The sequence below is a fragment of the Citrus clementina genome, unplaced genomic scaffold, assembly GCF_000493195.1.
Source record: "Citrus clementina cultivar Clemenules unplaced genomic scaffold, Citrus_clementina_v1.0 scaffold_1, whole genome shotgun sequence".
NCBI classification, from domain to species: domain Eukaryota; kingdom Viridiplantae; phylum Streptophyta; class Magnoliopsida; order Sapindales; family Rutaceae; genus Citrus; species Citrus x clementina.
In genome coordinates, this window is record NW_006263303.1 from 25,985,092 (window position 1) to 25,999,740 (window position 14,649).

Below are 14,649 nucleotides of genomic sequence, written 5' to 3' on the forward strand. Positions count from 1 at the left end.
TTTAAGGTTTTGTTTTTAAATTTTTTAAAGATTTTCTTAATGATATTTGAAATTCAGAACTAAATGTGTAAAGAACTTTGAGATATTTTATGTTTCTTTCAGTATTGAAATTGTATAATAAAAAGAAGTCTCATAAAAAAAATTGCCTAAAATTCCAAAAACTCTAAAGCCGACCTCGACACAGCCCAAAACTATACAATATTCATGCGCGTAAATAAAATCTTTTATTTAATTTTAGGGTCTTCTTAGGTTACACTAAAATGTAACTTACAATCCAATAAAATTCACACACTGATACACTTAACCCCACTGTTTTATAAGTTATATTTAGAAAATTAAGATGGCCCAACGGTGACAATCTTGTCTCCTCCACTACATCACCGTAGTGCTCACGAAAGCACTCTATTTGCGATGCGGATGCCTAACTATTTTGTTTTGTTCGTTTTTTCCCTCCCCCAAAAAAAAATAAAAATAAAAATAATAATATTATTATTATTTTGGGAAAATATTGTCAAGCAGCAGCGGGGTTCGATGAATTATCTTTGCTTCCCGTTGGCTGAAATGCTTTTATCAAATTTAGGTGGACGTAAATATTATTCGTGGGGGGCCACAATCTCATAAACCTGTACAACGACTTGGCGCACACATGCATTCTCTTGAAAGTGAAGTTCCGTCTAGTTAAAAATTCAACAAGTTAACTGTCTGTATCTTATCCCCCCAAAAATTATAAAAAAAAAAAGAAGTTAAATGTATATATAAACAAAATAAAAATAACAACAAAAATGAAATAAATAAGTAAATATTGAATCAGAACGGAAAAGCAAAGAATCGGGCATGGGGTGCGTTTGGATTACGCACCTTCATCGTGCTTATCCGAATAAAACTGACACGTCAGCTCCGAACCAATCTTCAGAGAAAAGAAACGGGTTATTTTTTACGAGACGGCATCGTTTTTGTCTTTAGCTGGATTTGCTATATTTCTGTCCTTACAAGTAATTTCATTTTTAATTACAAGCAAATGAGCGGTCTGTTGTCCTTACTAGATAATTAATTATGTATGAATATAAATCTTTTTTTTTATACGATGGATAATGATCCTAGTACTGTCTCTAACCCTCTTTCATCTCAGATAATTGAATTATGATAATATTATTAGATTCGTGTGCCATGCTTTAATGGGCCCACTCGTCACTTCTAATCAAACTTCCGAGACCTTGACAGCTTTTCAATTTTCATTTCACTTTTTTATATTCTCTCTCACCCTCCTTCCCCTTTTATCCCTTTTTAAAGGTAATTCGGATCTTTTTTTTTTTTCCTTCTTTTAATAAATTGATAATTAAATTTTACGAAGTTGTTGATATAATATAATTAAAAAGACTGGATTATGTTAAGATACAGTAAATTCATGAAATTATCATTTATGACAGCTCAATTTTTCCACATACTCTAAATTTTTAATTAAATTATCATACTTTAATTAAAAATAACGATAATAATAGGTATAGCTCAAAAAGCTCAAAAATTTTAAAAAATATAAGAAATTTTCATTTTATAAACAATAAATTAACGATAAGTCTGACAATGAATGTTATGAAATATTAGAAAATATTTTAAAACAACCAAATACGATCTTAACATAAATAATTTATAACTAAAAAAGTAACTATATCAAAAAAATAATAATTTATTTAATGCACCGATATGAAACATTTAAAAAATCCTACCTTTAATTTCTTAACTAAAGATTAACTGATCTCCCATGAATAAGAAAAGACTAAATAATTAAGTGCAAAACATGGGAAAAGAACCTGTTTAAAATTAATTAATTTTGGTATAAAATTAGATCAAATAGTAGAAATGGATAAAACCAATGACTCTGAAAAAAACGTGTTTTTAAGTTGTTTAATCATTTTTGTTTTCAGCTACGCAGTTATCTATTTTTAGGTTAAAATCCTTGGACCCAAAAAAAAACAAACAATAAGTCACGCCACTCATCAACCACAATTTAGTAAAAAGACATTTTCTAAATGGAATTCCAGCGCGGACAGATCTGGAAATAATTTTAATGCAATTTAATTTTGGATAAACAAATTAATTAATTAATTTCTATTTTTTTCAAAATTAATACCACACGCTTTCTGTCACTCTGCTTCGCGGTATATAAACGCAAACAACCCCACACATTTCTCCCATTCAATACTTTCACTCCCTGCCAAAATCAATTTCTCATTTTCCCAATTCTACCCCTGCGACGGAGACGAGCACTTGTTTTCGTCCTTCTGAGTAGGTGAAAAATTCAATCCATGGGTGCGGCAATTCTGCCAGATCTCGGAGCGGAGATTTTGATACCGGTGTGCGCCGTTATTGGAATCGCGTTCGCGCTGGTTCAATGGGTCCTCGTCTCCAACATCAAGCTGTCTCCCGCCAGAGACGCGTCGGGGAACAGCCCCGGCGCCGGCGGAGGCAAGAATGGCTGCACTGACTATCTCATTGAAGAAGAGGAAGGGCTTAATGACCACAACGTTGTCATCAAATGCGCCGAAATTCAAAGCGCCATCTCTGAAGGTGAATTGTTCTTTCCAGTTCTTTAACAATTTTTCTTTTTGATATTTTTGAGGGGGATGAAGTTGTAATTTCAGCAGGGGGCCATGTTCTACGTGTCTTCTTTAAAACTATGCTTGTTTCCAGATCGGAGGTGATGGCTGGTCCTGAAATTTGGGCCCACAATTTTGTTCTTTTTATTATTTTATTAAATTTATTTTATTTTGTTTGGTGGCATAAATCGGATGTGAACATTAAAAATATTTTTGACATCTAAAATATATATATAAACACACACAAAATTTTGTTACAGGACTAAAATGATATTTTAATTCTATCATCTGGGAATGTGAAATAATATTAAAAAAATTAGGGTATGTTGGCATGGTTTGATGATTCATGCTGCGATCTTTGTTTCCAATGATTTTAATATATGTATATTTGGTTTATCTAGTAATTAATATTCCTACATATAAAGACTTCCATTAAATGTTTGTGCGTCGTGATGGATCCAAGCGTTTTCCCGTGGATCTAATTTCTGTGTCTTTAGTGTGTGACTAACGCATCACTTGAGCCATTAGATTGAGTGAGATACTACTTGAGAACGAGGCACTATTGTGTCTCTACAGTACATTGAAATGGACAAAACTCCCGATATTGTTATTACAAATATTTTCAAAGGTTGCTGAGTCGCAATATTACAAGTTACATTTGACCTTTAATTAACCCCACTAACAGATGAACAAATTTTTGTAAACCTAAAAGATCAATGTTCTGATTAGTTATAAAGAATGAATATAACATGCTGAATTCTCTGAAATTTGTTTTTAATTTGGTCCGGTGATGGATTCTTTCTAAATTTGTTTGAGTGTCGTTGATGTGACAGGGGCAACCTCTTTCCTGTTCACTGAATATCAGTATGTTGGTGTTTTCATGGTTGCTTTTGCAATCTTGATTTTCATTTTCCTTGGCTCTGTTGAGGGCTTCAGCACAAAGAGCCAGGCTTGCACCTATGATCCATTTAAGATGTGCAAGCCTGCTCTGGCCACTGCTGCCTTCAGCACTGTATCCTTCTTGCTTGGTGGCATCACTTCAGTTGTTTCTGGCTTCCTTGGGATGAAAATTGCTACCTATGCAAATGCAAGAACCACACTGGAGGCAAGGAAGGGAGTTGGGAAGGCTTTTATTGTTGCCTTTAGATCTGGTGCTGTCATGGGTTTTCTCCTAGCTGCAAATGGTCTTTTAGTGCTTTTCATCGCCATCAACTTATTCAAGCTGTATTATGGTGATGACTGGTCTGGTCTTTTTGAGGCTATAACTGGTTATGGTCTTGGAGGTTCCTCCATGGCCCTCTTTGGCAGAGTTGGTGGAGGTATCTACACTAAAGCTGCTGATGTTGGTGCTGATCTTGTTGGCAAGGTTGAGAGGAACATTCCGGAAGATGATCCTAGAAACCCAGCTGTAAGGATCACAATCCTTGTGTTGGTGATGTTGTGGGTTTTTTTTTATTTTTTTTAATTACTATGAAGTTGTTTCATCAACTGAGTTTTATTAATTTTGTTTCATATTTGCAGGTGATTGCTGACAATGTTGGTGATAATGTTGGAGATATTGCTGGAATGGGATCTGATCTTTTTGGCTCATATGCTGAGTCCTCTTGTGCTGCCCTTGTGGTTGCTTCAATCTCCTCTTTCGGAATCAATCATGAGTTGACTGCGATGTTGTATCCTCTGCTCATCAGTTCTGCTGGTATCATTGTTTGTTTGATCACCACTTTATTTGCAACTGATATCTTTGAGATCAAGGCTGTCAAGGAAATTGAGCCATCTTTGAAGAAGCAACTCATCATCTCCACTGTTCTGATGACTGTTGCAATTGCAATTGTTAGTTGGATAGCTCTTCCATCTTCATTCACCATCTTCAATTTTGGGAGCCAGAAAGTTGTGAAGAACTGGTAAGATCTACATTTCTTCTTCACTTTTGTTAAGACTATAAGAGACATTTATTATAGTATTTTCTTTTCCTGTTCAATGCTTAGATAGAATGATTATTTCTCTCTAAAAAAAAAAAAGGCTAATGATTTTAGAATGCTGATGTTGCTTCTTCACTTTTGTTAAGACTATAGAGACATTTATTAAAGTATTGCCTCTCTCGTGTTCAATGCTTACGTAGAATGATTATTTCTCCAAGAAAAAAAAAAAAACTATTGATTTTAGAATGCTGACATTGAATTGAATTTTGTAGGCAACTCTTTTTATGTGTTGCTGTTGGTCTTTGGGCTGGTCTTATTATTGGATTTGTAACCGAGTACTACACTAGCAATGCATACAGGTAATTAGTGTTTGTTGCAGTTATTTTCCTTACTATTCCTTTTGTCAATCATCATTCGTTTAACTTTGCTTTCTTTGCAGCCCTGTCCAAGATGTCGCTGATTCCTGCCGAACTGGAGCTGCTACTAATGTTATTTTTGGCCTTGCATTGGGATACAAATCTGTTATTATTCCTATTTTTGCCATTGCAGTCAGCATCTTTGTCAGTTTTAGTTTTGCTGCCATGTATGGTATTGCAGTTGCCGCCCTTGGAATGCTAAGCACCATAGCTACTGGATTGGCTATTGATGCATATGGTCCCATCAGTGACAATGCTGGAGGCATTGCTGAGATGGCAGGCATGAGCCACAGAATCAGAGAGAGAACTGATGCTCTTGATGCTGCAGGAAACACCACTGCAGCTATTGGAAAGGTTTGTAAAATTGTTTACACTTAAATTCGAACTTGTATCTGTTGATGCATGTCTTGTATCAGCTGCTTTTCCATATTGTTGCTTTGAGAAATATTAGATCTTCATCCAAATAACTTGAGAGATGTTTTATGCCTGTCTCCAGGGTTTCGCCATTGGTTCTGCAGCTCTTGTGTCGCTAGCCCTCTTTGGTGCCTTTGTGAGCCGTGCAGCTATTTCAACTGTTGATGTGTTGACTCCAAAAGTGTTTATTGGTTTGATTGTTGGTGCTATGCTTCCTTACTGGTTCTCTGCCATGACAATGAAGAGTGTGGGAAGTGCAGCTCTTAAAATGGTTGAGGAAGTGCGCAGGCAATTTAACACCATCCCTGGTCTTATGGAAGGCACTGCCAAACCTGATTATGCTACCTGTGTTAAGATCTCCACCGATGCATCCATCAAAGAGATGATCCCACCTGGTGCCCTTGTCATGCTTACACCCCTTATTGTTGGTATCTTTTTTGGTGTGGAAACTCTCTCTGGGGTCCTTGCCGGTTCCCTTGTCTCAGGTGTACAGGTAAATGTTTACCATGCCCCTAATAAGTGATTTATTGCGCCTATGATAGTGAAAGTCACAAATATTCTCCTCTCAATCTTCATCTAAAAAATGCTGATGTCATGTCCTGTCCAAATTTACAGATTGCTATCTCTGCATCCAACACTGGTGGTGCCTGGGATAACGCCAAGAAGTACATTGAGGTATGCATTTGAGTGTACTGTATAAATGCTATTTCATGATTTGATTCTTGAGAAGTGTTGTTTCTGAAACATTTGATGTGGGGATGATAGGCTGGCGCTTCAGAGCACGCCAGAACTCTTGGTCCAAAAGGATCAGATCCACACAAGGCTGCGGTCATTGGTGACACAATTGGGGATCCATTGAAGGACACATCTGGACCATCACTTAACATCCTAATCAAGCTAATGGCAGTGGAATCACTTGTTTTTGCTCCCTTTTTCGCCACACACGGTGGCTTGCTTTTCAAGATATGGAATTAGAAGAATACTCAAACAGACAGGAGCCTGGGCGGTCCACCAACAACCCTAATTTCTGTTTGTTCTTTTTCTCTGTATCCTTCTCTGAATGTATATTAGTATGCTCAGGAGTCAGGACGTTGACCCTTTGAAATTCTATCTCTTAAAGCAGAATTGCGTGAGAAAATTTTCCATCAAGGGGTTGATGATGATGATAATTTGTCTATCTAATGAATGAGTCGGGGCTGCGTTGTTCTTAAGTTTCTTATTTTTGGAAGTAAAAAACGATTTTAGCGTCCATTTTTTCACGACTCTTTCCCTGTGCTCTTTTTATTGCATTGTATGTGCGCGCCAGTACAAAAGGTTTAATTACAGACCAATGCAAAATTAGCAACAATGATAGTGTCAAATATTTTCAAATCACCGTGACAATTTATGAACAAGTTGCAAGAGCTTGAGCAAACTATCATCCATGGAAGAATTGGTTATCTAAAATTGACAAATTTTCTTCCTCTTGTTGGCTGTAGTTGGTTGATTTTATCTTCTTGCTCAACTGTCTTTTTCCCTTCTTGGTGCTAATTGATTCTGATAAAGATTACATTTCAATTACTAATCGCAAAATAATTAATTAACTAAATAAATCATTTCAGTAATAATTTATTAGGGAATTTCTTCGTCCCAATGAAAAGTGTAATGGTCTGTATCATATAAAGAGGAGGCAAGTAAAATATGAAAGTCATTAATTTTTACTATGAGGTAATTTACAACCACAAAAAACAAGATAAATATATATATATGAGACTGGCCTTGCCTGACCCAACTTTTTGTTACTCAATTTTGTATTATTTTTAGTGATTATAAATTATATTAAATGTAAATTTAGAGATTACCTTACTCTAAAGCTAAGTTTCTTATAGATTTCGTGCTGAGCACATGATTTGACAAACGAATTATTATTAGAAGTAAAAATATAAAAAGGTGGGATAATTCCATATTTAATATTGGTAAATTATGTATCTGTGCATTTTAGAATATTTTATAATAAATTTTTTTTATTGGAATTGGACCATTCAAAATATATTCCAGAGTACACATAATCTTACACAAAATGAAAAATATTTAGTAGGACTTCCGACACCCCCTCTAAATTCTTTGCAGAACCCCTTTCAGTTGAAATTACTTAAATAACTAAAGATAAATTAATTTATTTCTTGTTTTGAATGGACATTTAATTAAAAGCAATTATATAAATTATTCTTTTCATAAATTTTTTACACCCATCCCATTTCATAATTTATATTTGCATCTTAAACTTTAATGGAAAAGAATATAAGTTTCTTAGAAATTTACAAGAATTTAGAATTATTGAGCTAGTAACCATTTAATATGAAGAAATTAATCAAAGATTTTAGGATTTATATGCATTGCATTCTATAAATAAAAACTCAAAAGAAAAAAAAATTGTATGGTGAAGTTTTATGACAAGACGGTTTATGGATTTGTATTTTTATAAATTGAATTAGGGATATTTTAAGAAATAAAATTCAAAAGAAGTTACACAAAGATTTTAGAGGGTTATTAAAAGCTCCACTCAATAATTAATCATTTTAAAAATAAATTTACTCGAAAAAAATTTGATCAGTCTATATGAAAATAAGAGTATGATCGGTCTTTATGAAAATAAGAGTGTTATCTCTAGGGTTAGGCAAAAGAGCTCACGTTAGTCCGGCTCGAGCCTAACTAGGCTCAACCCTCATGGGTTAAGTTTGGACATAGGCAGAAAAATATAAGACTCGCACAGATTAGGTCTGGTTAAGAGTCTAGGAAAATCAATTTATAAATAAAAAATAAATCAAATTTTAAAAAAACTCAAAATATTTAATTAATATGTTTTTTCATAGAGTTTTTGTGATTTATTATGTTGTGTTACTAATATTTTGTGTATTGTACTATTATTATATTATGTATTGAATAGCTATCTTTAATTTAAATATTTTTATACTTTATTAAAAATTTATTTCATAATTAATAAAAAACTCAAACTCGGCCTATCTAAACTTGGATGAACTTTCATAGGGTATGGGCTTGTTAATGGCCTTGGGCCTAGGTTTAGAAAAGCATGTCTTGAGCCGACAATTTATCAACCTTAATTATCTTCTGATGTTGTAGAAAAACTTTTTTTTTTCTCTTGTCCTGATTTTTTTTTTGTTGTCTTTTAATGGTAGTGTGTTATTTTTCTACTACTTTTTATGCACATATCTCTGTTGAATGTTTATTTATTTATGTCCGCAACAATTGAGATATGTGCATGGAAAGTGACTATTCATCATATATATAATTAAAGTGCTTTCTAATGTGTAAAACATGGATCGCCCAAGAATATGACATCTCATGCAAAAACACTTAAGAACAACAGATAACCTACACATGCTTTAATCCCAACGTTGAAATTCGTGCATATATTAGGACACAATAAGAATGAGATTAAAAAGGGTACATTTCAATCCTTAAACACATAAGTGAATGATAATAAGATTATGTCATTGTCTATTTGATTAGAAAGAGAATATAATCAGAAGGAAAACCCTAATGCCGCTGTATACTTATGGAAAGAGGATTATCACAAAAAAAAAGAAAATCTCGTTAGGTTATATTGCAAGAGCCTATTGTCTCTTCTTTCATTTTCATACACCTACACCTTTGGTAGGTTTCTCTATATTTTGTAATACATTTTATATATTTAGATACTACATGTGTGTTTATATAAAAACTTATGAGAGTAGTAGAAATCAACCAAAAGACTTTACAATTCTTAAGCTCCAATTAGATTTACCATAGTCATATGGAACTCAATTTCAAAAAATCATGGACCTCAATTCCAGCACCTCTCCAATTGGATTGAGCCGGATCAATGGCTCAATATTTAACTTACCTTACATCTAATCCAATACTTATTAGAAAATAATCCTTTCATAAACTTTTGTTATTTTGGTATGCAATTATTGTTGAAGACTAGTGGATACATTAGCAACAATTTTTTAAATTAATAAATATTGGAGTTACATATCTAATTTTTCGACACCTTCCACAATGCCACTTTGAACCAGGTCTGGACAACATAATTTTTCCCAAATCAAAGTTTATCCTACAGATAAGTTGTTGTTATCTTTTGTGTCATAATTACAGCTTCAATTCAATTAGTTCTTTGCTTGTAAGTTATTTGCAAACAATAGGACTCATTTGTGGTACTTTGTAAGTTGTTGAACATGGTATATATGGTATTGATAAGATACACTAACAATAGATTTTGTGTTTTTGGTTACTATAACTTAAGGCTATGTATATTACTGCCAAAGTCAATGTATGGATCAAAGACAAACTGATATATTGATTTCATATTTTGCTTTATTTAGCTTGCATTATAATATATGATAAACACAACAACAAACAATATGAAAATCATGATTTAATACTTCTTCAATTGCATCATCACTGCTTTAATGTTGCTAAACCTATTAATAAGAACATCATGGTCAAAATTATCAATTTCGCTAACATTGTGGTGCATCGATTGAAATATGTATGTAATGCTCGAATTTCTTCTATCTTTTTCTATGGATGGTGTCCACCATTTCAAGAATCTACACTTTGTCGTTTTAGGACAGTTGTAGTATAATTGGTTTGGATTTGCTTCAGATTAAAAATATTTTTTTTTTCGCTCTCACTCGAGAGTAAAATATTTTATTATGAAACTTTATAAGATCACCATTGATGAAATTCTTCTTTGAGGTGGAATTTGATGAACTAGAAGCACTCCTCGATTCTAACATTTTCTGCAATTTGAACTGTGTGTATTAAATCCGATGATGGAGATGAAGTTTTATAGTTAGTTGTGCGTGTACGATTGTATGGGTAATAATAGTGACGATGAGCTATCGAAGCTGAAATTGGTGTTGCAGTGTTTTGTATATGTTTGATGTTGGAGTAGAGAATGTGAAAATAAAGATGAGATGAGTGCCATTGGATTAATTTATAGCAAAATGAAGACAACTTCACCACTCTCGCAAAATGACCGTTGGGATTTCTAGCCATTATGTTTGAAATTGGCTAATTGTCTCAAAATAGTTAGACAATGCTACATGTGCAGCATAATTCTCTTTATTTAAAAGGATAATAATGTAATTAAATGATTCCAGAACAAACAACAAGACATGGTTGTACTAATTAATGGATGGCCTGGGTTTCCTAACAATTCAGTCATTTTAATTCAAATAATGGGTAATATTGTCCAATTACTCAGTCACCGTTACAGTTGATAGGTAAATTGATGGTTTTGGATGTGTGGTGGAAAATGTCAAAACAAATAAGTGTTTGGTAAAAATTGTCCAAATATTTGGGGCCAGGGCGGAAATAGCCCTATTCAACCTACCTTACATCTAATCCACTACTCTCATAAAATCACTTGGTAATTCATTGAAGTCAATTGGAAAAACAAAATTCCAAACACGTTGCAAGGAGATCACGTTAACAAAATGGGTATGACTCATTTTTCATCCCTCTGTTGTGATGGATCTTTGAATTAATGGTGCATTTTTATTTTATCCGCCGTAAAATTTGCACATCTTTTTTTTAAAATTTTTTTATTAAGAATTTCATAAACTAATTGAGAAGAAGAAGATGATTGAATCACCATGAATTAGATCTTGTAACTTGATGTAGCAATGAACCCAGAAAATTAATAGAAAGTTTATATCAGAAAAACACAAAAAAGAACAAATTCTAAAATCTAACCTTTAAAGAAATCAACGATTAAGGGCCGTCGAGATTTTCTTTTTTTTAAAAAACTTTTCATCATCGTTAGCACCACAAAAAAATCATCGTTTAAAAGGCTGAGAAGGGAGTGAAGAAAATAATTAATAAAAGGAAGAAACCATCATTTAGTATTTTAGTGCATCTTGACTACTCATTATAACCAATGAGAAGTTAAAAATCGAGAGTCTAAATTTATCCTTTTGTCAGCAACTTCGGTCCGTGACTGCAGTCTCCTTCTCATTTTCCTAACCTAACAAAATTGCCAAGGGAAGAAAAAGTTGAGTAAAATAATGAAAGGAAAGGATAGTGAAAGTGGATAAATTTCTCACAACTTTTTCTTATCTTTCTCTTCCCTTAACACCACTCTAATAATTAATTATTGAACAAAAATAATTGGATAGAAAAAATGCTTTCTTTTTTTAATGAATAAATGTATCATGCTGAAAATAGACAAAACGTGGAGGGGTCCTCTTTTTTTTTTTTTGTTTTTTTGCAACTTTTTACATCAACTTCAATTAATTTAATTCTACCAATATTTCTTGTACGCTTTTCTTTTTGTCTCAACCTGGTCTCGATCAAGCTTGCCGGCGTGGGAATGGCAAATGGCAACGATAGCAAATTCTTGCGGGGAGTTGTTTTCCAGTCATTTGCTGGCTCTTATTGACTAGACTTTATTTATTTTTATATATGCTGCTGAATAGGAGGCTTTGGAAAAAAGGCAGGTGCATGCATTGGAGAATTGTTTGAAAGCATATATTTTGTATGTCAGATAATGTTTAAATAAACTAATCCACGGTCATTTTCTTCGCATCGTCCAAAATCTCAATGCGATAATAATTTCAACAACGGTGGGCATACCGGATCGGGCTTTAATCATCGAACTAACCAGTTAAGTCTCACGTGACCAACGAGAACCATTTAACGAAGTGATGTGATGCTATCCGACCCCAGAAACAAAAACGTCTGAAACTTTTGCAGCGCAGTCTTGTTTTTGTTCAGATTTTTGCGCTCCATGTGATACCAACTCATCATTCTATCTTGGAACGGTGGTTATAATAAGTATATCGGGTAAAAGTTCATTTAGTCCTTATATTTTAAGGTAAAATTAGTAATTTAATTATTTTTTTTTATTAATGTCCAAACAAAAAAATTATTATAAAATGGTAGTATTGTAAAAGTAAAATCAAAAGAAATAAAAAATAACGGTAGAGGTATCAATACTTTAACAGCAGGAATATTTTGAGACATTTTAAAACATACAGGAACTAAATGGATACTAATATTAAAATATAGGGATTAAATAAGCTTTTACCCTAAGTATATCATATGATAGTAGATGTACGGGAACTTATTAAAAAAAAAAGTAATTACCTAACGACCATTTTTTTTTACATTTTTTAAAAATACATGTATTTTTTTTTGTAACGCTCCTGCTATAATATTGTTAGAACTTTATTGACATCATAAGGGTAAAATTATCATTTTACAACGATATTATTTGAAGATAGAAGTGGAGAGGTGCAAAACAATATAATTTTAAGTGGAGTTTAACTATTAAAAAAAATTAAGAATTGTGTATTTTTGAAAAAATACAAAAAAAAAGTAGTTGGTGAATAATTGTCCTTTTACATTTAGAAGTAAAAAAGTTATTTATACAATATTCTATTAGTTCTCATAACAATTTGAAGACGGAAGTTGACTGATGCAAAATAATTTAAATTTAAATAGAGTTCAGTAAAATAAATTAAGAATGGTGTATTTTTTTAAAAAAATACGAAAAAATAAGTGGTCGGTGGATAATTTTCCTTTAAAAAATTATCATGTAAGTAATGGTTATAATAAATTTAATTATACATATCATATATATATTTATTAATTATATTGCTTCTGATAAAATTCCTTCATCCGCGATGGCAAATTGGAGACTTCCTCTTACTAATATAGTAGTATTTGGGGGGTTAAAAAATTGGTCCCGTTTTGCAACTTCCAAAGAGTACAGCGCCGCCAACCCAATTAAAATGAGCGCAAATGTAACATTCCCCGTAATGCCGCATCATTTCGTATGACCGAGTCCAATTAATAATTATGACACGGGGAATCAATTTAGTGCTATCTATCTAACACACACATATGAACTTTAGGAGTATTTGGTCAATAATGGTGGTAATGCAATTTAAAATTAATTGAAGGTTGAGCGTGTTTATACGTGTTATGGGAGCGGAGTAGCAGCAGCCGAGCGGGCGTTGAAGAACACAACAGAAATCAAATAAAATATAGAGGGCATCGATGACTTGTTTAAAAAAATGGATTGACCTGCAACTAGGTCTTGGTTCAGCTGAGTGTGAATTCCAGTCGTTATGGGGATTCAAATACTTTATTCGTGTAATTACAAGTGTACATAAATAATTCCTTAAATGTATGTTAGTAGAATGTAAATTTTAAACCGATTTTACTTATATGTATTTAGATTTCCAATTACCATTATAATATCCTTTTCCAAAAATGATTAGAGATGAAGCGAAGTTACTCTAAATTATAAACCCCATAAAATTTAAACTTTAACTTTTAAGAATTATAAAAATCTATATTTTAATTAAAAATAATGATAGCCCACCACCCAAAATATTTTTTATTATAAAAAATAAGATTAATTCTTCTATTTTCTATAATAATAGTAAAGAGAACGTTTTCAATAATGAAACTCATGAAGAATCATCTTTAAAATTTGATGAGATAAATGATAGTTTGATTGTTTATATAGAAAATAATAAATTTAATAATATTAATGACGAGTCTATTGCATAATATTTTTAAAATATAAAATTTTATAAAAAATAATTATAAATATATTAACAAATATTTTATATATTTAAATTTAAATTTTTAAATTTTATTATTATTTAATTTAGTCTCGATAAATTATTTTTTTAAATCCGTCACAGCCAACCAAACGGATTCAAAAGCAGAGGGGTGCTGGCGAAAGTCGCCTTCTTTCTCTTGCGGACATGTCGCCGATATTTTAGATTCTGTGTAATTTTAAATTAATGTTAAAATATTAATATCTTTAAGTTTTGTAATTTACCACAATATCCTTTATCTTGTCTCTTCTCGCCAGGCTTTTCCCTCCTCCTTGCGTCTCCCCTCCACCGCAGCTTCCTTCTCTTCTTCTTCAATTTCTTTTCTTTCTTTCTCTCTCTAGTGAAAGCTTGGAAAGACGAGATGACTATTTTATTTTTGATATTTAAGTTTTGGGTTAGTTTTCTTTTAATTTTCTACCAATTTACTAGATTTTAATTCATTTGTTTTACATAATTATTTAATCGTAAGTAACATTTAATGACTGTTTTATTTTTATATTTAAGTTTTGGGTTAGTTTTCTTTTAATTTAAATTTCCTTTTACTTAAAATTATGGCTTAACATCTACATCCTGTACATCTAACTGAATATTTCTGATATTTACAATGAAGATTTTATGTTTGTAATAATGCAATATATTTTACAGTTTTCTTTGTTACATTAGAAAATGAATTTGATTGGAACTT

At 32.3% G+C, this 14,649-nt stretch overlaps 1 protein-coding gene across 1 annotated transcript; it reads left to right on the forward strand.

Moving 5' to 3' along the window:
- Positions 1–2,177: 2,177 nt before the first annotated feature.
- On the forward strand, positions 2,178–6,602 carry LOC18055804 (pyrophosphate-energized vacuolar membrane proton pump). The gene is made up of 8 exons (XM_006453055.2): positions 2,178–2,565; positions 3,428–4,002; positions 4,116–4,495; positions 4,786–4,872; positions 4,953–5,283; positions 5,426–5,836; positions 5,959–6,018; positions 6,109–6,602. The coding sequence occupies exons 1-8, from the start codon at positions 2,304–2,306 to the stop codon at positions 6,316–6,318; spliced, it is 2,316 nt and encodes a 771-aa protein (XP_006453118.1). The 5' UTR covers positions 2,178–2,303; the 3' UTR covers positions 6,319–6,602.
- The last annotated feature ends 8,047 nt before the right edge of the window (positions 6,603–14,649 follow it).

What these genes read in the sequence shown, in the direction of transcription:
- LOC18055804 (XM_006453055.2), top strand. Translation starts at nt 2,304, where the DNA reads ATGGGTGCGGCAATTCTGCCAGATCTCGGAGCGGAGATTTTGATACCG. An exon ending in ATGATCCTAGAAACCCAGCT is followed by an intron (nt 4,003 to 4,115) that starts GTAAGGATCACA and finishes TCATATTTGCAG; the next exon opens with GTGATTGCTGACAATGTTGG. An exon ending in CAGAAAGTTGTGAAGAACTG is followed by an intron (nt 4,496 to 4,785) that starts GTAAGATCTACA and finishes TGAATTTTGTAG; the next exon opens with GCAACTCTTTTTATGTGTTG.